General features: G+C 37.0%; 1 protein-coding gene across 4 annotated transcripts in view; it reads left to right on the top strand.

The window, feature by feature from the left end:
• The window catches only part of ASB2 (ankyrin repeat and SOCS box containing 2), an 85,034-nt gene that overhangs the window by 11,785 nt on the left and 47,348 nt on the right, over positions 1 to 25,901 (top strand). For 3 of the 4 annotated variants that reach the window (XM_051977379.1, XM_051977377.1, XM_051977380.1), the window contains exon 2: positions 17,721 to 17,970. In XM_051977379.1, coding sequence (XP_051833339.1) covers positions 17,732 to 17,970 — 239 coding nt within the window. In that variant the 5' untranslated portion in view covers positions 17,721 to 17,731. Of the gene's footprint in view, positions 1 to 17,230; positions 17,283 to 17,720; positions 17,971 to 25,901 lie in introns of all 4 variants that reach the window. The other variant, XM_051977378.1, reaches the window with a different exon arrangement.

The following is a 25,901-nucleotide window of genomic DNA, read 5'->3' as shown; positions in this document are numbered from 1 at the left end:
CTACTTCTACTCTATTGCTCCCTGATTGAATTTTCTTGTTACCATCCCAAATCTTGCATTTCTTCCCCAGAATCAACCTTTAAAATGCATACCTTGTATACTTTTAGACCTTTTTACCTATTAATGGTCAAGTCCTCCAGAACCACAGGTAACTCAAGGGCAAATATAGAAGTTGTTTTTGTTGTTTTTAATTTAGGGGAAAAGACCCTGACAATTAGTTCTGGGTGCTATCACTTCCTTAGCTAATCCTCCTAACAGACAAGACTCTCAAAGGTATCGAAGAGACATGTAATTATAGATTATGAATTGGAAGAGAATGTGTAGCTATACTACCCCGAGTTCTCATTGTATAGATGAAGAAACTGAGATAAAGGGAGCTTATGTGATTTGACCAGTGTTATGCAAAGGAGAGAGTCTAGATGAGAACTCATCAACTAAAGTTCAGTAGTTTTCCTGCTATACCATTACCTCTTGAACTGATTCTTGCTCATGCTCACTCATCCTAGCCTTCTCCTGGCACTGAACACTTGGCTCTCTCTTTTTTGAGCCTCCTCCACTCCTCAATTCATCCCACACATGCATAAGAGTAAATTAAATTGTTGACCAGAAATTAAGTCCCTGTATTAGAAAGAAAAGGGCAGCTAAGAAATATATTGGACAGAGAACCAGTTCTAGAGTCAGAAAGACTTATTTTTTTGAGCTCAAATCTAATTTCAGATACTTACTAGCTATGTGATCCAAGGCTAGTCACTTCATCCAATTTGCCTCAGTTTTCTCATCTGTAAAATGAGCTGGAAAAAGAAATGCAAGCCACTCTAGTATGTCAAAAAAAAGCCCAAATAGGGTCACAAAAAGTTAAACACAATATAAAGTGACTCAACATCAAAAACAGTTCCATCCCTACTACTAGATATAAAGAGATCATTTTCTGGTTGAGTGACCATCAGGGATATTGTAACAGAGATTCTTTTTGGACATGGGTTGGACTAGCTGACTATTGTGGTCCTCTCTGCCACTTTTCTAAATTACATGATTCAGGTATATTCCGCAATAGTTCTAGACAGTTTTAACTTTAATAAAAAAAATAGCTTTTATTTTCAAAATACATGCAAAGATAGTTTTCAGCATTCATCCTTGGAAAACCCCATGTTCCAAATTTTTTCTTTCTTCTTTCCCCCAAACCCCTCCCTAGACAGCAAGTTATTCAATATGTTATATATGTACAATTCTGGGGCAGCTAGGTGGCACAGTGAATAGAACTCCAGCCCTGAAGTCAGGAGGACCTGAGTTCAAATTTGGTCTCAGATACTTAACACTCTAGCTGTGTGATCCTGGGCAAGTTACTTAACCACAATTACCTCAGCAAAAAAAAAAAAAGTACAGTTCTTCTATAAATGTTTTCACAATTATGCTGCACAAGAAAAATCATGTCATAAAGGAAAAAATAAGAAAGAAAACAAAAAGCAAGCAAACAACAACAAAAAAAGATGAAAATACTATGTTGTGATTCACATTCAGTCCACACAGTCCTCTCTCTGGGTGAAGATTGCTCTCTCCCTCACAAGTCTATTGGAATTGTCCTGAATCACCTCATTGTTGAAAAGAGACATGTCCATCAGAATAGATCATCCCATAATCTTATTGTTGCTGTGTACAATGTTCTCTTGGTTCTACTCACTTCACTTAGCATCGGTTCATGCAGGTCTCTTTAGCCTCTCTGAAATCATCCTGCTAATCGTTTCTTATAGAACAATAATAATCCATAATTCATATACCATAACTTATTCAGCCATTTTCCAACTGATGATATCCATTCCAATTTTAACTTTGTATGATTATCATATGATTTACATTTTTGCTTTGTTTCCTATGTTTTGTCTTGTCTCCCCAAGAAGACTCTTTGAATTGGAAAGAAGTTAAAGAAATTATTATTTTAAAAACTTCATTTTAAAGATGAGAAAACTAAGGCTTGACTTATAATGTTAACCCAGGATTAAAAGGCTGGTCAACTGATTCCCACTTTAGGGTTTTTTCTAATGTATTGCACTTTGTTTAATGTCAGGGACTAATGTATTTGTACCTACTGTCATGCCTAATCATAGGTTCCATTTGGGGTTTTCTTTGCAAAAACACTGGACTAGTTCATTTTACTGCGGCTCATTTTACAGGTAAGAAAACTGGGATAGACAGGTTAAGTGACTTGCCCAGCATCACAGAACTAATAAGAGTCTGAGGCTGAATTTTCAATTTAAGCCTTCCTGACTCCAGGCAAGCCACTCTATCCACTGTGTACCTACCAGCCTCCTTTGAATTCTTTCATTCATTTAGACTTCTTACCAAGTGCAGGGTATTGTGAAAGATGCTTAGTGATATCTAAGAATAAGTGAGTCATTATTTTTACCTTTGAGATGTTTATAATCTCCTAGGCAAGATTTGAGCTGGAGAAGGAAACCACTTCAGTATTTTTGCCAAGAACTCTCCTTCCCCAAAAATGGAATTGCAAAGATTATACATGACTGAATAACAGAAAAGGAAGCCAATATCCCCAATGTGGCATTTAAAGTTTTCCACAATCAGGAACTAATATGTTTCTAGTCTTATTTCATCTTTCTCCCTCTCACACTTCATTCTAATCAAACTGGACTGCTATCTAAAACTTTTCTTCTCCTATCTCTGTTTGACAATTTGTCCCATATTTTTAAAGTAGATAATATTCTCTTTCTTTGTCTCTGCCTCATAGAATCCTTAGCTGCCTACAGAACTCAGCACAAGTGCCATTTCCTAGAGGCTGCCTTCTTGATGCCCTTAGTTATTAGAGGCCCATCCTCTTTTTATTACTTTGTATTTTGATACTTTGTATATATGTCCCTAGTCGTTTTGAGAACAGGAATTATTTTGTTTCACCATTGTTGTCCCTTCAGTGTCTGACATAATTAATGTCTTTCACACAGAAGATACTTCATAAACACTTATTAAGTTGAATTGAATCAAAATAGGCTTCTTGGAAGAGATAGTATTCAAAGTGAAGTTCTAAAGCTGGTTAGAAGTTCCATAGGTGGAGATGGAGACTCACTGTGGTGAACAAAGGAGCATACAGTTAGGCAGCTAAGTGGTACAGTGGATAGTATCCTTCTTAAAATCAGGAAGCAAGGAGTTAAAATACAGCTATAGATAGTTTTATGACCCCCTCTCCTCAGGCAAATCACTTAACCTTTGTCTCATTTTCCCCATCTCTAAAATGAAATAATAATAGCACCTGCTTGCTTAGGGTATTATTACATTTATTGTAATAATTGTAATTATATGTATCATATAAAATTATATATTATTGTGAACATAAAATGAGGTATTATTTATGAAGCATTTTGCAAACCTTAAAATATTATATGAATGCCAGCTATTGTTATTAGAGCTGGAAGGTACCTTAGAAGTCATCTAGGCAGAGAAAACAATGAGATGTATGTAATGAACAAATAATAGTCCAATTAAGCTAAAATATAGAGTGAAGAAAATTAATGGAGATAAATAAAACTGATTGAAGCCAGATTAGGAGAGTCTTGAATGCTATTTTAAGTAATTGCATTCCATCCTCAGGAAGATAACTTTTTCTTAGCTCAGGAGGAAGCAAAGTCCTTTGCAAAGGTGTGGATGAGTGGGTAGTAAATTCATAGTTTGTTGGGATTGGGTTTGAGGCAGAGGGTGATGGTAGAGTTGACTAAATAGGCAAGGAAACTTAAGGAGTCAGCTACTAATGCATTCTACCATCTTATGGCAAATTGCCATGTTAAGATGAAATTTGTTATTCATTCACAGGTTAGGGTATTTTACTTTAATCAGTCAATTTAGCTAAGATCAAACCAATGAAAGTACTTTTTTTGAAAAGTACAGGTGAGAAGAATTGTTGTTTATCCTTTGATGATGATCTTTTCCTCAGCAAAGTGCATGCCATGAAAACTTTTAGGCACATTCGCCAGGTTGCTGTCTAGATTGTGCACAGATTGAATTTAAGTGTGGTGAAATTGCATAAAGTCATCAGCCTCATTCTCTCCTCCAGTCATTAAAGTTCAGCAAGAAGATAAAGATCAAGATGACTGGCAGTGGTCCAGGATGGACCCTGGGCCTTTCTAAATTAAAATCTTTGTCTGAGGTCAAGTCTATTCAATGACTAAGGGACAGGTAAGAATCGAAACAAAAGTTAGCCTGATTTATCATCACAAAGAGTAAGAGCTTCCAGAGTTTCTGTTTTTTTATTGGCAAATTAAGGGGATGTCTATCAGGGGTGGGGAATGGTTGAATAAGTTTAGGGTATATGAGTGGAGTAGAATACTATTGTGCTAAAAGAAATGGATGGGTTCAGATAAACCTGGGAAAACTAAGATGAACTGATGCAAAGTGAAAAATGCAGAACTGAGAGAACACTGTAAACAATACCAGTAGTGCTGTAATGATGATCAATTGTAAAAGGTGGGGAAAGAGAAGGTAGGAGGAAAGAAAAGAGAGAAGGAGAAAGAAGGGGAATATTAAGTGGGGTGCTCTGGAAAGATTGGTAGATTTTGAGGGAGATTGATAGATTTTGACTGAAGAGAACCTGGATTCAAATCTTGCCTCTATTGTTGTTGTTCAGTTGTGTTTGAGTCTTTGTGACTTTCATTTGGGTTTTCTTGGTAGAGATATTGGAGTGGTTTGCCATTATCCTTCTTCAGTTCAATTTGCAGATGAGGAAACTGAGGCAAACAGGAATAAGTGACTTGTCCAGGATCACACAACTAGTACTTGTCTAAGGCCAAATTTGAACTCAAGTCTTCTTGCCTCCTGCTCCAGAATATCTGACTGTCCACAAATCCTGCTTCTGTTGTTCATCCCTATATGATCCTGAGTAAATCAGCTACTCTTTTTGGGTTTCAGTTTTCTCATTTGTAAAATGAAAGTCGGGGGATGGGGGAGTGGTGGATAGGATCATATTCCAGATTGCTTGCAGCCTAAATCTTTCAGAATATCAGACAGAGCTGAAAGGAAACAATATCATCTGCTTCAATCTCTTAATCTTCCCGAAGATGTACTTCATACTCAGAGAAGGGAATCTAATCAAAGCAAGTAGAGAGGATGAGGAGTTGGATTAGGAATGGATGTTTTGGTTCCTAGTACAGTTTACCTTCAATCAAAAGAATCCTGCTCTTCCCCTAGTCTAGGTGATGATGCTCTCTGTTCCCTTACCCTTTTCATCTTTGGCTTGAGTGATTGAGAATTGTTTATGTGTGTGTTCCCTTATCTTCATCTTTAGCTTGGGTGATAGGAAAGTGTGTGTGTGTGTGTGTGTGTGTGTGTGTGTGTGTGTGTGTGTGTGTGTGTCTGTGAGAGAGAGAGAGAGAGACAGAGAGAGAGAGAGAGAGAGAGAGAGAGAGAGAGACAGAGAGAGAGAGAGACAGAGAGAGAGAGAGAGAGAGAAACAGAGAGAGAGAGAGAGACAGAGAGACAGAGAGAGACACACACACAGAGACACACAGAGAGACACAGAGAGAGATAGAGAGACAGAGAGACAGAGACAGAGAGAGACAGAGAGAGAAAGAGAGAAAGACAGAGAGAGAGAGAAAGAGAGAGAGAGAGAGAGAGAGAGAGAGAGAGAGAGAGAGAGAGAGAAATTCCCTTACCTTCTTCACCTTTAGCTTGGTAACTGGTGTGTGTGTGTGTGTGTGTGTGTGTGTGTGTGTGTGTGTGTGTGTGTGTATGTGTGTGTGTGTGTATGTATGTGTGTGTATGTGTGTGTGTGATTCTTTACCTTCTTCATATTTAGCTTGAGTAACTCTAAATTTGGAGAGGGAAAGAAGATGGCAGCCTGGTTTAGTTACAAGAATGCTAGTCTTGGGGATGGAATCTTGAACTTTGATTCAGAAAGGGTCTTTCAAGGGCATCTAGTCCAATAGCCTTAGTTGATAGATGAGGAAACTGAGGGAAAAAGAGATAGTGTAATGTGACTTGCCCAAGATCTGAACCTACTAGGAAGACCTCCATTTCAGTCTCAGCACCTTTTTCAGTCCCTCACTCAATCTCCACAAATTTACCTTCATATTCTCATCAATAGAATGGCTAAATATCTCTGCCTGGGACAAGCCTAGCTAGTTTATGGGAGGCAGCATGATACCAACATTTATAACTTGGACTTATAACACCTGAGTTTAAATTTTTCCTCTATGACCTTGAGAAAATCACAACCTCCCTGAGTGTCATTTTCCTAATTTGTTAAATGAGGAAGTTGCGTTAGATAACCACTAAGGTCTTTATCAGTTTTTAGATCTGAAGTTCCCCTTCCCTACTTCCTAAGCAAGTCACGAACTCTCTAAGTCTCATTTTTTTCATTTATAAAATGAGAATGAATAATAATTATCCTGCCTACCTTGTGAGTCAAGTACTTATATAAATGTGAGTTATTATTATTTCTTGGACTTGGTCCTCTCCCCCTCCCAGGACTTCTTGAGAATGTTGACCTTAATTTAGACACTTAATATACTCTACTCTTGCTACAATACTCTCTTCCAGATTGACATCCTATTATAGGCCCTCTAGTCCTTCGGTAAACAAACCAGTCTGGATGGAATCCAAGCTAGACTGATTTCCTTTCACATTCAGCCCTCTGGCTGAAAGCTCCACTGAGCTTCCTGGGTAGGCTTGTGGAGCCTCAATAGGACTGAGGTATGGGGCATAGATATTTGTTCTACAATTGAGGTCAGGAAAATTCCCATGATCTGTGGACCACTATGCTAGGCAGATTTTTCTGGCTCGCTTGGCCACTTATTTTCTTTCTCATCCCTGAAAATGAGTAAGTTTCCTCAGGGGAAATCTCATGTGTCTCCATCCCTACAGGCCTTTGGGAGGGAGAATTAGAAGTGTCTGAAGGCCAGTTCTGCTAACCGCAGTTAACCATCTGTCTCTCTGCCTCAGTTTCCTTCTTTCTCAAATGAAGAGATGATCTATAAAGTCCCCTTCAGCTCTAAATCCAATGAATGCATTCATGTGAGGAAAAAAAAAAGACAAAAAAAATCCTCACATAAAATCTTCCAACCCTGCTGCCAGCCTGTAAATATGACAGTCTTTGGCCACAGTCCCATTGGCAGGGAGTCTCAATCCTAGGATTAGCCCTGGATAACTCATCTTAATGTGAGAAGGATCTTTTTAAAAAAAGACTCTGAGATCAAGATCCCCCTCTCATACATCCTGCCTTAACGTCTCAGACCCCTCTGTTAAGACTGCTTTCTTTCCAATTCTAGTTAAAAATCCAAAGGGACTGTACCTCTGATTTCTATAGTATTGGGATCTCCCAAAGGGAGGAAACTATTTACCAAGGAAGTTCAGCACTTTTTCTGCAACTTATAGTCATCCACTGAATCCTGAGCCTCTTGTTACTAGATTTCAATGCCTCTGGAAAAGAGAATGAGGCTTTGTGAAACTCTATCTAAATGAATTCCAATTCACACACAAGTCAAGTTGTCATTTGATGATATAAGTCCTCTTCAAAAATGAAGGACAAACAAAAACAACAGAATTCAGGTGCTGACCTTCATTGTTAGAGGGAATTTCCTTACTGGGAGTACACTATATTAATGAGATCTCATATCATGTCCAATTTTTAAAAGGTAGAAGAGAAGAAGGGCAGAAACTCAAAATTCTTATTCTTTATTTTGTAGGTGTAGGACAAAGAACAAATTAAATCTTGGAATTTAGAATTGGAAGGAAACTTAAAAGTGCAATGATCTAATTTTGATTTTTTTTTTTATCTCAACTGAGGAAAGACTTTAGAGATCATTTGATTTAAGGCAGCTAAGTGTTTGACAGTGGATAGAACACCAGGCCTGGAGCCAGGAAGTCTCATCTTCCTGAATTCATATCTTGCCTCAGACATTTTCTAACTGTGTGACCCTGTGAAAGTCACTTAACCCTGTTTGTCTCAGTTTCCTTTTCTATAAAATGAGCTGGGGAAGGAAATGGTGAACTATTCTAGCATCTTTGCCAAGAAAACCCCAATTAAAGTCATGAACAGTCAGACATAACTGAAAAACAACTGAACAACAACCCTCACAAAACCACGTATAAGGATCCTTGTGGGCTACATATTGGAAGTAAGTTTAACCTGATTGTACATGAATAACTTATATCAGATAACTTCTTGTGTTGGAGTGGGGGGAAGGAAAGGAGAAAAATTTGAAACTTTAAATCTTACAAAAATAAGTGTTGAAAACTATCTTTACATGTAATTGGAAATAAATAAAATACCATTAAGTTGAAAAAGGGGAAATAAGAAAACCACATATTAACATTATCTATGTTTTATTGTCTTTTTATATATTTTGTGAAAAATTTCCTAGTTATAATTTAATTTGATTTGGCTTTATTCAGAAGTTTTGTGGGGGAATAAGGCCACGTGTTTGATATCTCTGACTCAGACTATAGTCAAATGTCTCCATTTAGAGAAAATTCCCTTGTCAGTTCCTTATTCCATATTGTCACATCTCCAGTTGCTAACCAGTGAAACATACTTATGTCCCCACTAGGACAGCCAAAGACCAGAATACCAGGCCAGTATTCATTCCCTCGCCTTAGGAGAAGCATCTATATTTGAAAATTTATTCTTTTCACTATTGAAACCTAATATTAGATCAAATTACAATGTAAGAGACGACATCCACATACCCAAAGGGACATGATAGTCCTTAGCCAATGCTGCCAGATTTGAAGACAGACAATGTCAGAATGTCAAAGTTGGAAGAGAGCCTTCACCAGAGATAATCAAATTTTTTGATTCTTGAACTTTTTGCACTCAGATCCTTTTGCATCCCTACAATTATTGAAGTCCCCTCAAAGAGCTTTATTTTAGGTTTTGATTTTTATTATATTTGAAATTTTTTAAAACCTCAGTATTATTAAGAAAATGGTTTTGGCTTCCTTGATAGGGGGGTTTCAACCTATACTTTGAGAACCACTGATCTATAGTTTATAGTTCAGTTTATAGTTGGAGATTTAAAGTAACTTATCTAATATTACATACTTACTAAGTGGTAGAACTAGAATTTTAAATGAAGTCTTCTTATATCCCCCTCCCTCCTTTCTAGCTTACATTTTTTTCTATTGTATCTTAAGCCTGTTCCCCATTAACCTTCCCCCAAAGTATAAATAACTGAACATGCTTTATGTGTGACCTCTTCTACTCCCATTCCTTTTGATAATCAGGACTTGTATTTAGTAAGGATCAATATCTTAAACTCAAAGGTATTTATTGATTATTCTACTATTCTATTCTACAGGAATTATTTAGGAGGCATCTAGGTGGTTCAGTGGTTAGAACTCTAGCCTTCGAGTCAGGAAGACCTGAGTTCAAAACCTTTAATAGCTACGTAATACTGGGCAAGTCACTTAATCTTTGCTTAATCCCCTGGAGAAGAAAATGGCAAGCCATTCTAGTATCTTTGCCAAGAAAATACCAAACAGGATCATGGAGAGTTGGCTACAAATGAACAACAATAATAATGGAGTGGAATTGCAGACACCAGTGATTAGATTGTGGAAGATTTTTAAGGTCCCCCAATCCCCCTGACACCATTTTTCCCCTTCCCATCTCCTAGTCACGTTTAGTCAGGTTTCCTGTTGCCCCTGAGAGTCCTTCCCCATAGATGACACTCAGCTGAGTAGTAAGGAGTAAGATTGACCCTGCCACCATCAGCAGGTGGTGAGGGGAGATGGAGAAAGTGGAAAGGGCCAATGTGGGCACTGAAAGGCTGGATCCATATGGTTAGCACTTTAGAGAGTTACTTTCCCATGAACTTAATGGAGTTCTCTTTTGTAGTTGTCATTCTGTGCCAAAAAACCAGCCCATTACGTTAAGTGCTGCCCACTGGCAACAGGACATTTCTCTCCCAGGGTGCAGGGAAGGAGAGCAGACTGTTCCATGAGGAGATGATACGAGGAGAGCAGCTGCAGGATAGGCTGCTCAATTTGGAGACAGCCAGGGGCCCCCAAGCCCCCTGACACCACTCTTCCCCTCTCCCATCTCCTAACCATGTTTAGTCAGGCCTTCCACATAAACCTCATCCCATCTGGGCCTGTATTTTTTTCCCCCTTAAAATTCAATTTCTCCCTCTTTAGTCTCCCTGGGGTATTATTATGTATAGAAAAGCCTTGGTGTGTTTACTTGAGAAATATTCATTATTCATCACAATCCACTCTTCTACAGGGTCACTTTCTCCATGGAGTCAGTTGATACATTTTTTTCCCCTGCTGCCCTAGGGTAGAACAGCTGTGAGATCAGGGGACCCTGGGGAGAGTCTCCACAGAGAGGCTCAGCTAGATGGCTAGTATTTGCGGGGTACAGGAAGAGGGGGGAGATTTAGAGGGACTTTAAAGGTTCTCTACAGCTACTGCCTCTATTTTTCAGATAAGCTGAAAACCAAAACAATTGAAGTGATTTGTGTTATGATCACATTGATGGTAGTAGCATTATGACTCAAGTCCAGGTCATTTAGGCCTTTTAACACCTTATTGTTGTTCAGTCATTTCAGCTGTGACTCCTTTTGGGGTTTTCTTGACAAAGATATTGGAGTGGTGTGCTTTTTCCAGATCATTTTTACAGGTAAGGAAACTGAGGCAAGCAGGGTTAAGTGACTTACAGAAAAATGATATTTCTGATTCTGAGACTGGTACTCTATCCATTGGACCATCTAGCTGTTCCTTTTGACATTCTTGACTCCTAATTCACTGTTCTTTCTTTCTGAGACTAGTTTTTTCCTCCTCAGCTTACTCTTTATCTCTGAACAATGTACTTTTATGATGCTTACTTTCTTTATCTGCAAAATATTAGACTCGAGTGCCTTTAAGATCTTGTTACTTCTATGTTTCTATGATCTTTAAGGTACCTTTTTGAGTCTGTGATTCATTGATTGAGGATATTTGTTCACCTTTGCCATCAATTCTTCTATGTGTTTGGGAAAACCATCAAGTGGCGAATTAAAATTTTAACTCTATTGCTAACATGTTCTGTGATCTTGGCAAATGAAGCCTCCTCTCTGAGCCAATTTTTGTCTGTAAAGTGAGGAAATTTGACAAATAACATCTAAAATCTTTCTTGGATATAGTATTCTATTGTTGAAAGTTCTCTAACCTGTATTTTATGATCCTTTCCAATGCTAACATTCTATATGCTAAGGTCTTTTTAAAGCTCTAATATTCTGTGATTCTAATTTTCTAGTTATATATTTAGGATATGGTATCATCATAGTCACTTCAAGGCATAGCAAGTAATACCTGAAAGCTCTTGGACTGGTTATGTATTGCATGTGTATGAGGTGGTGGTCATGGTAGTGGTGATGATAGTATGAAAAGGGAGGGAGCGGCTTCTTCAATTGGAGATCTATTTCTCAGGTGACTGAAGAAAAAATGGGCTGAGATTAAAGCTTACATTACTGAATCCTTATGATAATTATATGTAATTATAATAATACTTATAATAATTATAATATACAAAATTGGAAAATCAGACCAGTGACTTATTATGCCTTTGTGTGTGGTTAGAATTTGGGAGAATAGATAAGTAGGATTATGAGGAGTAAAGAGAGGTCTACTTTTTAAAAACATTGACTTCTATTCTCTAGATTTGTTTGTTCTTTCTTTCCAAAATTCCTTCAATTGTTTTGTAATTTTTCCCCCTTTTATGTGTGCAATTCATTCCCCCCTTAGAGTTTAAGCTCATTAAGGGTGGAGATTAAGTCTCTTGTTTTGACCTATGCTCTATAGGACTGAGTATAGAGCTTGTCACAGAATAAAGCTTAAATTATGAAGGAAAGGGAAGGGAGAAAAAGGGAAGGAAAACCTCTTTTGGTGAAGATATAGGATTGGAACCAGAGACAGTCTTCACTGGTTGCTGGCTCAGCTATCAGGTAACATCTTATTTTCATGATTCTATGTTTTATCTTTCCAAAGACATCATAAATGCATAAGAGGGTCAATTCTGCCACAAACTAGCTCTGAATCCCTTAATATATCTGAGCCTCAGTTTCCCTATTAATGAAAGAATGAAAAAAGTATTAGTTTCTTATTGTGTGCCAAGTACTGTGCTAAGGACTGGAGATACAGATACAGAAGTGTGTTATCCCCTGTTCCCAAATAGTTTCTATTCTAAAAGGGAAAGACTAATAGTGAGAATTTATATAGTATTTTAGGATCCGCACAGTACTTTACAAATATTTCATTTGACCCTTACAAAAACTCTGACATATGTACTATTATAATTTCCATTTTCCAGATGTGGAAACTGGGTGGTTATTGTTGTTTAGTTGTTATGATTGTGTCTGATTCTTTGTGACCCATTTGGGATTTTCTTGGCAAAGATACTAGAGTGGTTTGCCAATTTCCTTCTTCATACAATAAGTGTCTGAAGAAGGATTTGAACTCAAGTCTTCTTCACTCCAAACCTATCCCCTATCCACTATACCATGAGTTATTGGTCTAGTGGTAGATAGGGAAGGATGTTATGGTCTAGGAGTTCCCCAGGAGAGTGAGTGGAATAATAAGACAGTCCACTGGCATGCCCTTTCCAGAACCAATGGTGGTATTAACTTGATTACAGTTCTTAAAGCAAGATATGGAAAGCAGGAAGGGAACAGGGAGGAATATGGCAGCAAGGAAGAGAAATGCCCAGTATGAAACTAAGGCCCAACTGGCTCAGGGAGTTTATGCCTTGGTTCCTACAGTCTCCATCTAGAGAGATCTATGAATGGAAGTGATAATACCTCCAGCACCTACTTTGTAAGGTTGAGGCGAGAGCCAAATGAGGTTGTATATACACACATACATGTACATATATGTATATACATCTATAATAAATATATTTATGTATATGTATATAAAATGTGCATAAACATAAGATTATGTACATATATTGTGTGTATATGTGATAGGTATATAATATATACTAAATGTATGTATATATGTGTATATATATTAAAAAATTTGCTAGCTAGGTAGGTATGGGGATAGAGAGCTGGATCTGAAGTCAGGAAGCCTCATCTTTCTGAGTTCAAATCTAACCTTAGACACTAAATAGCTTTAAGACTCTTGGCAAGTCACTTAATCCTGTTTACCTCAGTTCCTTATCTGTAATATGAGAGAAGAAAACAGCAAAGCACTCCAGTAACTTTGCCCTTCCCCCCAAAAAACCCCCAAATGGGGTCATGAGAAATTGGGCATGACTCAAAAATGACTGAACAATAACAGCAATATATATTATGTGTGTAGATGTGTGAATATATGTGTATGTAAATATATAAAATATATATGTATTTTTCTGTGTATACACACACACATATAAAATCATCTTGCTTTGTAAACAAGATACCACATAGATGTTGGTTATGCACATATTTGGGATGCATGACTATACATTCTAGGTTTCCTATTTTGATTTCCTCCCTTTAATAAACCTCCAATGTTGTGAACTTTGTGCTTTTATGTGGATAGTTGTTTTCAGCATACTAGGGGGTACCCCATGCATATTCCTGTTTCCTTAGTGAAGACTTTTTGAGCCAAGAAAAATGAGAAAATCTTCCAAAATATACCAAAGTCCTTTATATCATTTTACAAGGGCTACTGTAGTATAGAAACGTGAGATGTTATTATTATACTTCTGTAGTCCTTAGCTCAGAACCGAGTATAAAGTTGGTAACCCGTCTATACTAAGCAATTAGGTAGCACCATAAATAAAGTTCTGGACCTGAAAGGCGAAAGTCCTGAGCTTCAGTCAGGACATTCAAACTCTGCTTTCCTGCTGTGTTTTTGCTCATGCAATACTGTCTCCATTTAGAATCCTAAATCTGCCTTTACTATCTTTCATGAAGCTTTCCCTGATGCCCCTGGACAGTAAGATTTTTCTCCCACCTTCCCATTTTGTTTTATACTTCTTTTAAGGTACTTTTCTCTCTTGTGATACTCTAAAGTATAGCCAATTTTACCTTCTCCCTAGTTTTTCATATATTCTATCTCCTATAACATTTGTCATTCTGTAGATTTGGAACATACTTCCTTTCTCACCTCTACCTTATAGGTAAATGCCCTTGGTATGTTTCAAGTTCCATAGAGCCTTTGCTTATCTTCCCTACTTCCAGTATTTTCCTTCCCTAATTATCTTGGAATATATATGTATATGTATACGTGTGTGTGTGTGTGTGTGTGTGCTCTTTGAGTACTGAAATTTGTTTTTATTTAACTTTGTATCCCCAATGCATAGAATACTACCTAGCATATAGGAGCCACTTGATGGAGAGTCAGACACTAGCTATAAGATCCTGGGCTTAGCTAGTTTGTCTCAGTTTCCTCATCTGTAAAACGAGCTTGAAAAAGAAATGGCAAACTAACAGTATCTTTGTCAAGAAAACCCAAAAAAGGTCACAAAGAATTGTATAGGATCGAAAAAAGACTAAATAACAACAAATAAATTCTTGTCCATTGATTGATTGTATCATATGAAGTATCCCAAAAATCTTGGTGCATTTTAAAGTCCTTTGGACACATGTGCTATATTACTACTGTACCTTTTAATAGTGCCTTAATATTTTCAAACTACTGGTACAATTATTACTATCCCCATTTTATAGATGAGAAAACAGAAAATTTGAGAAAGTTGTCCAAATACTTAATGTGTTAGAACTAGATTTGAGCCCAGGATTCTTTACCATTGCTACCTTCAAGACTTGGGCAATCATTCAACTTTTCTATCATGTGAAAAGTGTAGACTAGATGAGTTAATTCCATTCAGCAAACATATATCAAGCATCTAGGTGAAAGATTGCTGGGTTCTGGTAACATAACTTCTTCCAAATAAATAAAATTTTAATTCAGGATATCCTATAAGTTAGAGCTGTTTTAAGGCTTAAAATTGACATCTTGGGAAGTCCTTTCTCTTAAGGAACTTACATTCTACTAGGAGATACAGCATTTACAATTATAAGCAAGTACAAGATATTGGGAAAGATTGATGTCCAACAACTGGGCAGCAGAGAAATCAGGGAATGCTTCCTGAAGAAGGAGGTAGCACCTGAGTGGAGCCATGCTGAAGGTTATGAATTCTAAAAGGCTGAACTGAAAGGGAAATGTACCATAGGCATAGGAGACAGTCTGTAAATGACAGATTAAATGCAAAGATGATGGAATAACAAAGAGGTTCTTTGTCCGGAACTCAAAATGCACGAAGCAGATTAATGTGAAATGTCTATAAAGTGAAGCTGGAGCTAAACTGTCAAAGGCTTGAAATGACTGCAATTTTTTTAGATACAATAGGGAGTTTCTCGAGCAAGTGAGTAACATAGTTGTATTTAATTCTTTGGGCATGAATATGGGATTTAGATTGGAAAGAAAAAAATGGCAGCTGGGAGAATATTCAGGAGTTCATTGCAGTAGCCCAGATTTAGGATGGGAAATTAGTGGTGGGTGGAAGAAAGGAAAGGAAATAAGCATTTATAAAGTACCTCCTATATTTCTGTTAGGTGCTTTAGAACTGCTATCTTATTTAATTCCTACAGCAACCTTGTGAAGTAAGTACTGTTTTTAAGTTTATTCTTAAGGAAACTGAGGCACAAGTAGTTAAGTGATTTGCACAAGGTCACACAGCTAGTCATTATCTCAGGCTGACTTTGAACTTAGGTCTTCCTGACTCACAGCCCAGCAATCTCTCCATTGCATTGCACCACCAGCTGCCTGGTGAGATTTAAATATTGTGGAAATAAAACTGACAAGACATGGAAGTAAGAAATTAGAGAGAGTGAAGAATCAGGAACGACTATGAAGTTAACATACTTAAGGATGTTATTGAATTGAATTGATGGTGAATTGAAAGGATGGTGATCGCCTCAATAGAGAGAATTTTGGAAGAGGGACAAGTTTTACTCCAACACTAGCTCTAATACCTTTGCTGGGGAGTAGGGTGGGTGGATTGTTTTGGATATATTATATTTGAAATCATAAGATCATAGATTTAGGACTAAAAAAGGACCTTAGGGAACATGGATTGTAACTGATTCATTTTACACTTCAGGAAATCAAGATTCCACTTAAGTGCCTTGCTTGGGTTTGAACCTAGGTCTTGCTGGCCTAAAAGTACATTTGACCACAATACATTCTCATACAAGCAATGTCCAGCAGGCAGTTGGTAACATTGGACTGGGGCTTAGAAAAGAAATCTAGACTAAATATATAGATTTGGCAATTGTATATATGCATAGATATGGTACCTGAACCCATAGGAACTGATGAAATCATTAAGAGAGAAAATATACCAAGGGAAGAAAGACCAGCACTAACCTTTAGATGGGGGTTGGGGGACATACAGAGTTGGATGATGGGAGATGAATGATAATTCAGCAAGGGAATCTAGGAAGGAGGTGGTCAGATATAAGAATCTGAAGAGAGAAGTATCATGGGAACTAAGGGAAGTGGATGGATTAAGTGGTCCAAACTTAAAGGAAGAACTAGAAGGATAAAACCTATGAACAGACCACCAGCTTTCACTGTTAAGTGATAGTTGATAACCTTGGAAAGAGAAGTTTCAGCCAAGTGATTGGGCCAGATTGTAAGGGGCTGAGCAATAGGAGGTGGGAATGTGGAGATAATAAAAATAGATGCCTTTTCTGGGAGTTTGACTAAGAAAGGGAAGAAAAATGCAGGTTGATAGCTTGAGGGAGTGGCACAGTCAAATGGCAGTTAATTTTTTTATTTGGTAAAATATGGGGGAGATCTGATTTCTTCTAGCTTGAAAAGATTGAGATCTTACCATCCAAAGTCTTGTGTATAATTATACCAAGCTGCCTCTTCTATGTCTCATGTCAGCCTCTAGACTGTAGTGCCTTTAAAGGGAGGCACTTTGTCTCAATAATATAATCTAACTTACATTTTTTATAATTCTTTAAGGTTTTCAAATGATTTACTCATAACAATCCTCTAAGGTAACATTGCTCAATTATTGTTGTTGTTCCCATTTCACAGATGAGGAAAACTGAAGCCCGAGTTGGAAAAAGTGACACACAGCTAATAAAAGTTAGATTCAGATTTGAGTTCAGTATTTATAATAATAAATAATTAGCACTTGTATACTATGTGCCACTTTACAAATATGGTCTCATTTGATCCTTACAATCATTGTAAGGCTGACATGGATTGAAACTGGGAAGTAAGTACTATTGTCATTATTCCCATTTTATAGATTTGAAAACTGAAGCAAAAAAAGAAGTTAGATGATTTGCTCAAAGTTAAACGTAAGCATCTAATGTTGGATTGCCTTCCTGACTCTGGGCCGGGTGTTCTGTATCCCCTCCATCACCTAGTTGCCTCTAGTACCCACCTTCTTTCACTTTCTACTATAACACACAACTCTGTAATTATTTATACAATGTCCATTCTCCTGCTTTGTAAGAATCTTAAAGTCATGGAGTGTCTTACATATTCCTATATTCTCTTTTGAACCATTTATGGGCCCTTATAAATAAAATGAGCTCGAAACTTTTTATTTTAGTTGTAAAGATATTGTCTCCTGTAGTTGAATTTATTGTCTTGTAGCTAATTCTCACAAGGCCCCTGCAGAAGCTATCCTAGCAATTAAGATACTTTAATTTCTAATTTCTTACAAAGTTTGTCAAAAGTTTCATGTTCTTTACCTCCTCAATGAACTCTCTTTTTTCACCCTATGATAACAGACTGGGGGAGGATGGCCACGGAGATCACTACACCGAGGACCCAGAGAACTATTGGACATGAAGAGTACAGTCTGTATAGCAGTATGAGTGAGGATGAGCTTATCCAAATGGCCATCGAGCAGAGCCTGACTGACAGCTCCCCTGGGCAGCCAGCTGTCCCAGGCTGTCAGAAAGCTCGGACAGCAGCGAGAGAAACAGCTGCAGCCAATCGCTCCAACAGGCCACCTGCCCATTTTTACCCATGGACCAGGTAAGTGAATGGAAAATTGTGTGCATGTGGTGGGGGCAGGATTGGGTGGGAATGAGGACTTGAGGGAGTAGTGGAAGGATAAAAAGAGGAGGGGATGATTAAACAATAGAACCCTGTCTTGTCAGCCAAGAGTTTAGCCAAGCAAAGGGAGGCAATATGAAACAGTGAAAAATCTGCTGGATTTGAAGTCAAGGAGGTGGAATCCAGGCTCTAACATTTATGAGTTGTATACCCATGGTAAACGATAAAATTTTTAACAGCCTCAATTTCTTCATTTGAACATGGGAGATAAGGCATTGCTTACCCTATAAGACTATTTTGAGGAAGGTGCTTATAAAGTATTGTGGAAATGGGAATTATATTATATATGGCTAGTTTTCAATTATCTATGTAAAAGATGCTGGTGGTGGAATGAATGATGTGGAGAGTCTAAAATGCTGGCTAATCCAGGAAAGAATTTTCATTTATCTTCAGAATGCTTTTGTGTGTTTTAACTTTGGATATGAGAGACTGACTGATGTAATGAGGGCCAGCCATGGAGTCAGGAAGATATTTCTTAGCTCACATTTCTATAGTGGTTTTCTTATGACAAGCCTGGGGGGCGGGGGAGGTATTGTAATGCCTATTTTACATTTAAATTCAATTCAACAAGCATTTATTAAATTTCTACTATGTGCCAGTCACTATGTTAAGCCCTGGGAATACTAAAACCAAATTAGAGTCTTCCCTGTTATCAAGATGTATGAGTTCAAAGTTCTGGGTGCAAGATCTGCCTCTTGAATAAATTATATTTGTTGTTTGAACCTGAAAAGTCTCGTAACTTTTCAGTTATCACAGCATGGTAACTGGCACGTAGACATTTAAAATAAAATATTGTTGAATTAAATTGAGTGAAATATAGTTACAGATGTGTTGCTGTTTAGAATTGGTGAAGGGAATCTTTAGACTAAGTCTTTCTTAAATAGAAGAAATTTTATATGTTTAATATTTCTTTATATATATGATGCAGTTTGATGAAACCTATGGATCCCTTATGTGAATAATATTTTTAAATGAAGGAAATGTTAAATTTTAGTTAGAGCAAGGATTCCTAACCTGGAGTTCACAGATAGATTTCAGGAAAATCCATAAATATGGATGGAAAAATTACATCTTTATTTTCACCAGTCTTTGGATTCTTTTGAAATATTTTACTTCATGATTTTAAAAAATATTATACTGAAAAGATTTCCATAACTTCATTAGACTACAAAGGGATTCCATGACAGTGAAAAGACAAAAAAAAAAAGCCCTATTAGAGGCTTATATTTATTCTCATTCATTCTCTCTCTCTCTCTCTCTCTCTCTCTCTCTCTCTCTCTCTATATATATATATATATATATATATATATATAAAATAAAGATGTAATTTTTTTCCCATTCAACTTAATGGATGTCCTGAAATTTCTCCTTTATAATACTTGGGATTTAAGATAAAGAAGCCCTGATATTCTAGTGCAACTCCTTTATTTAATAGAGAAATTCATTTAATAGAGAAATAAATGGAAGTTCAGAGGAAGGAACTAATTTGTCCAAAATCAATCAAGTAAAATAAGTGATAGAGGCAGAATTCAAATCTAAATTCTTTGATAGAAAATCTATCCTGAGCTAACACTTTTTTCCTTGCCCTGTCCCTAGATAGTAGAATGTTAGTCATAGAGTCAAGAAAAAGTGTGTTCAAATCTAGCCAAATTACCAGACCTACAGTTTTAAGATTGTTTTATTTCAACCCAGAAGATCATTTTCCCCTTAGGATCAAAGCAAAACTTAGTTCAGAATATTAACCTAGATTGGAACTCTTCATATAGCTAAATGAGGACTAAGCTATTTAGGGTTAGGGGTTCTAAAGAGATTGAGCCCATTTTTTGTTACTTTCCTCATAGATTCTTTCTGAAGTCCCAACAAAAATAAAAACAGAATAATATGGTTTACATCTACATGTTAGTTTTCTTATCATTTGATGAATAGTCTGTGTTTTGGCCTAAAATAGTCTTTGCTTCTATTTCCCCACCTGGGGTGGAGGAAGAAGCTTCCTTGTAGCTCTCTTCCCTGCCCTTTCCCTGTTACAGTTTTCCATTTATATGCCTGTTTGAACTTCATGATAATCTATGAGGTAACTGCTATGGGAATTATTATTCCTATTTTACAGATAAGGAAACTGAGGCTCAAGGAAGTTAAATAACTTGCTCATGATTAAATAGATATTTGATGTTAGTAATAGCAGTTAAATCTATCCTAATTCCAGATTCATCTCTTCATTAGGGTCTCTCTAGAGCAGTTAGTGTGAGGGATGGGAGAATTGGGAAGCTACTAGGATGGAGGTTAGAGTCACAGCATTTGGGAGAGAGTGAAGTGAAATGATTTTAGAGGTCCCTCTTGGTTCCAGGGTTCTGATGATTAGGATCAAGTTTAAAGAATGTCTTTGCAATTACACCATGATAGAGGCAGTATGGCAGAGAGGGACAGAATAGGCTCAAGTTCTGTTTCTGATACATGTTGGCTATGTGACTTTGAGCAAGTTTTCATTGAACCTTTCAAAGCTTTTAAGGAAAATCTAAGACAAAAGTGAACACCAGTTGGTAGAAGGAATTTCCTTATTGAAAATTCTGTTTCATTTCTGTCTTTCTTCTGCCTCTATCTCTGTCTTTTTTCTCCTCTTCACCTTGTTTCTCTCTTTCCCTCTCCCTTTTTTTTTCTTTTTCTTTTCCTCTCCCCCACCTCTCTCCTTTTTCTCCCCTTCTCTTTTTTTCTTCCTGCCTTTTCTCTCTCCTTTTCTTTTCTCCTTTCCCTCTTTTTCTTTCTTCTTCTTTCTCTCTCTCCCTTTCCTCTTCTCTTTCTCCCTCTCCCCCTCCCCTTTTCTTTTTCTCTTTCTCCTTTTTTCTTTTCCCTATTCTCTTTTTTCTCCTTCCTTCCCTTCTTCCTCTTTTTCTTTCTTTCTTTCCTGATCATTGACCTCTCTCTCACTCCCTCTTTCCCCTCTTTCTGCCTTTCCCTCTCTCTTTCTTTCCCTCTTCCTTCTTCTTTCCTCCTTTATCTTTCTCTCTCTCCCCCTTTTTTCTCCCTCTTCTCTTTTTTTCTTCCTCTCCTCTCTCTCTTACTTTTTCTCCCTCTTTTTCTCTTTCTCTCTCCCTCTCCCTTCTTTTTCTTTTTCTCTCTTCCCCTCTCATTCTCCTTCTCTTTCTCTCCATTCCTCTCTCTTTCTCTTTATCTCCTCTCTCTTCACTTACTCTCTGTCTCTGACTTTCCCTTGTATGTACACTCTGATTTAGGAGAAAAAGAATTGAAACAAAGCTCAGTATGAGTTTTATCAAAGATCTGGATATCAGAAAGCTTATTCTTCATTTTTATTTTTTTTTCAATTTGGATTATAGGTTCAGATTACCATAGGGGTCCAGTTGGAAGCATTGGAGCACAGCAGGAAAAGTATTACTTCTGAGTTGTTATTTAGTAATTTTTTTTTATTTATGTCTGACCCATTTGGAGTTTTCTTGGCAAAGATACTGGAGTGGGTTGCCATTTCCTTCTCCAGCTCATTTTACAAATGAGGAAACTGAGGCAAATAGTTTAATGACTTGCTTCAGGGTCATATAGCTACTAAGTATCAGAGGCTAGATTTGAATTCACAAAGATGAGTTTTCTAGGCCAGGAAAACTGTATCACTTAGCTGCCCTTCTCTGATATTCATGTTTCACCTTGGGCAAGTTATACAACTTCTCTGGGCCTTAAATTCCTTATTGAGGATGATTCTTGAAATGGCCTTTGAAGGTGATCTCTTCCAGCTCTAGCTTTGTGATCCATGAATTTTCCCCATTGATATGAAGGCTGAATCTGCATTTGTCAACATTTTTTTCTGAAGGATAGTGACCCATTTCTTCTTTGCTTGAGAATGTCCTCAGTGGATCAGCTCTAATAGGCTACAAAGTTATTTGGTGAAAACAGTATTGAGAATGTGGGTGTATACTTTGTAATGTAGTTTCAAGGACTTCCTCCTCCCACTCTGTGTAAATAGCATTGCTGTACACAGATGATGTAACAGTTCTCCTGGAAAAGTTCCCCAGTATCTTATTAGTCAGTACTCCAGTATCCAAGACTGGGATCAGTAGAAGTGGACTATACACATACTTGAGCCCTGAATAAATAAGTCTTTTGTGGCTTTTAAACCTTTACTATATTTAAAAGCTCAATTATTAATGTTAGGATGACCACAATACATTATCCTGCAGTTTGTACTCTCTTATATATGAGAAGATAAACTGAGTCCTCTAGATTTACACTCATAGTATCATGGCATCTTGAAGGAGAGAAAAGCCTAGAAAAATATCTGATTTGGCCCTTCCCCATCTCTACAATATTCTCAACATAGGATCACCCTTTTGTCAACTTGTGTCTAAACATTTCCAGGGATGGAGAGTTTGTTATGGATGAAGGATGGACATGACATGATAGATGGAACTTTAAAGTGGAAATCTAGGAAATATAGGTCCAAATGCTTCCTTAGATTGTTACTAACCCATGACATTTTCCTTGTCTGTGAAATAGGTATAATAATATGACAAAAGCTATGGCAAAAATCAGATAATATATTTAAAGCATTTTGTAAACCTTAAAGTACTATTTTTATTTAGTCATTTTAGTCATGAAATTCCATTGGGGTTTTCTTGGCAAAAATAGTGGAGTGGTTTGCCATTTCCTTCTCCAGTTCATTTTACAGATGTGGAAACTGAGGCAGACCAGGAGTAAGTGACTTGCCCAGAGTCACACAGCTAGTAAGTATTTGAGCTAGGTATGCACTCAGGTCCAGCATTCTATTTACTATATCTATTATATAGCTGACCTCAAAGTACTAAAAATGCTTATGATTGCTTTTGTTGCATGATATCTCATGAATTAGCCTATTTCACTTTGGAATTATTTGAACTGTGAACATGTTTTTCCTTCTGTTGAAGTGAAATCCATTTCTAGCTTCTATGGGTCAGTGCTAGTTCTGCCCATTGAAACCAAGTGGAATAAAGCTAATCCTTTTTACACATGAGTCGAGCAAGACAAGTTTTGTTCATATGATTTGTCTTTTGCTTGAAGATATTAACTAAATTCCTCCCTACTCTCTTGTCTAGGCTAAATATCTCCAATTGCTCCTCAAAGGATAGTATAATACCCTAGATGTAGTAATAAATGTTTGCCAACTTGAAGGTTCAGATCTACACACTGCCATCATCACTCTAGTGGCTCTCTTCAAGAGGCTAGCTAGTTCCTAAGTTTCTGCTTTTAAAGTCTGTTGTTGGTTTTTTCCTCTACATCTCTACTCTAAGTTTACGCTAAAAAACAAACAAAAAATTTTAAATGCACTAGAATATTGTAAACAAACATATAGGGCAAATGGCATTGTTTTGCTTTTGTTTTTAAAATGTTTTTTATACCATTCTACAGCATTGAATATGTAGCAAATCACAAATACCAGAACTGAAAGGAACCCGGAAGGTCCCTTCCAATCTGTACCTAAATAGAATCTCCTACTCAATATTTTTAACAAGTAGACTTGATTATAGCTCCAAATAATACTACCTCATAAGAAATCTCAGTCCATTTTTGGACCCAGCTAAGTGACACAATGGATAGAGTGCTTGGCCTGGAGTCAGGCAGATATGAGTCTTCCTAACTTCAAATCAAGCCTTAGACACTTATTGATTGTATGATCCTGGGTAATAAGTCACCCAGCCCTTTTTGGCTCAGTTTTCTCATCTATAAAATGAGCTAGAGAAGGAAATGGCAACTACTCTAATGTCTTTGCTAAGAAAAACCCCGAATGGGATCATCAAAAGTCGGACATGATTGAAAAACCACTGAACAAAAAAATCTCATTCAATGAGCAAATTCCATTCCCACTCATGTACCTAAGTATTTAAAATTTTTTACCCTTATATTATTCAAAGGCTTCTTCATTGGGTTCTTGTTTTTCTGTGGTACTTTGTTAACAGGAGTATATTTATAGATCCTAGGAAAGAAACTATTGAGAACTTGAGAACTTACAAATAGAATCAGTCAAGAATCAATCCAATAAACAGAGGATTAGATTTAGGTTAGATTAGATTAGATATGACCTAGTTTGGATTCTTTCATTGATGCTTAACTACTTGTGTGACATTGGGAAAAATCATTTACATAACTCACCTATTCAGCTAATTAGGTCATTCAGCTAACAAATATTTGTGGTGGCATTTGAACCCTGCTCACCTTAATTCTAAGTTCAGAACTTAATCTACTATATCATATTTCTTCTTGAGAGCAATTAGTCTTAGAGTCTGGAGAATGAAAAGTCAAGTCAAGTCTTCAAGTTTATTAAGAACATAGAACTCTGAAGTGACAAACACTATGCTAAATGCTGGGAATACAAATGCAAGCAAAAAGACAGACAGTTCCAACCCTCAAGGGCATTCTAATGAGGGAAGACAAGAAGTAAAAGGGAATTGAACATCATGGGAGAGGAGAAGTAGTTCCATGAAGGAAAAGTCCAGAGAGTGATGGATAGGTGATCTGGGTGCTTCATCAAAATGGAGGTTCTGGGATGAACGCATCATTGAAAGAAAGGGACCACAGAAAGGAGAAGGGAGCTGAAACATTGTTTGAGAAAACCTTAAAAGACTCAAATTTGAGTCACAACTTAGCCACTTACTAGCTATAAAACTATAGGCCCTTTCTTGGACTCATTTTATTTATCTGAAAAATGAAGGAATTGGGTTAGAAAATCTTAGTAGGTTTTTTCCAATCTAAACATTTTCTAAACAAATAACTTATTTGAATATGTTCTACAAAAATTGGTGTAATGGATAGAGGACTCTATGACCTTGATTTTTCCTAATCTATAAAAAGAGGGGACTGGAATAGATACAAGCAGCTAAGTGCTGGGCCTGAAGTCAGGAAGATGAATCTTTCAGAGTTCAAACCTGACCTTAGATACTAACTGGGCAAGTCATTTAACCCTGTTTGCTTATAATTTCTTCATCTGCAAAATAAGCTAGAGAAGGAAATGGCAAACTACTCTAAAGTATCTTTCCCAAGAAAACTCCAAATGGGGTCAACAAGACTCAGACATAACTGAAACAACAATAACAAGGTACTTAGCACAACACCCTACATACACTTGGTACTTAGTATATGTGTGTGGAGATCAACTGGACTGAATCAAAATAATAGAACATCTGATATTTATTCTAAAGGATCTTAGATCACAGAATGAGATCTCAAAACTAGACTATGAAAGCAGGAAGTTATCAGAGGAACATGGATTTAGAGCTAAATAGGATCTTAGAGAACACTCCTTACTTTAGTGAGGTATTGGTAAATGTTTAACAACTGGAGCTCTGGGTGAACAAAAAGGAAAGTATGACATGCTTTAAAAAAAAAAAACCTTTTATTTTCAACACACACACACAACACACACACACACACACACACACACACACACACACCCTATAGTTTTCGACATTCACCCTTGCACAACCCTGTGTTCCAAATTTTTTTTTCTCCTTTCTCTCACTCCCTCCTCTAGACAGCATGTATTCCAATATATGTTAATAATTTGTAATTCTTCTATAAATATTTGCACAAATATCATGCTGCACAAGAAAAATCATATGAAAAAGGGGAAAAAATGAGAAAGAAAACAAAATGCAAGGAAACAAAAATAAAAAAGTGAAAATACTATGTTGTGATCCATACTCAGTTCATAGTCCTTTCTCTGGGTGCAGATGGCTCTTTTCACCACAAGATCATTGGAACTTGCTTGAATCATCTTGATGTTGAAAAGAGTCACGTCCATCAGAATTGATCACCATATAATCTTCTTATTGCCATATATGATGTTCTCTTGGTTCTACTCACTTCACTTACCATCA

Source organism: Antechinus flavipes, chromosome 2, assembly GCF_016432865.1.
Source record: "Antechinus flavipes isolate AdamAnt ecotype Samford, QLD, Australia chromosome 2, AdamAnt_v2, whole genome shotgun sequence".
NCBI classification, from domain to species: Eukaryota; Metazoa; Chordata; class Mammalia; order Dasyuromorphia; family Dasyuridae; genus Antechinus; species Antechinus flavipes.
This window is presented reverse-complemented; position numbering and strand designations above follow the sequence as displayed.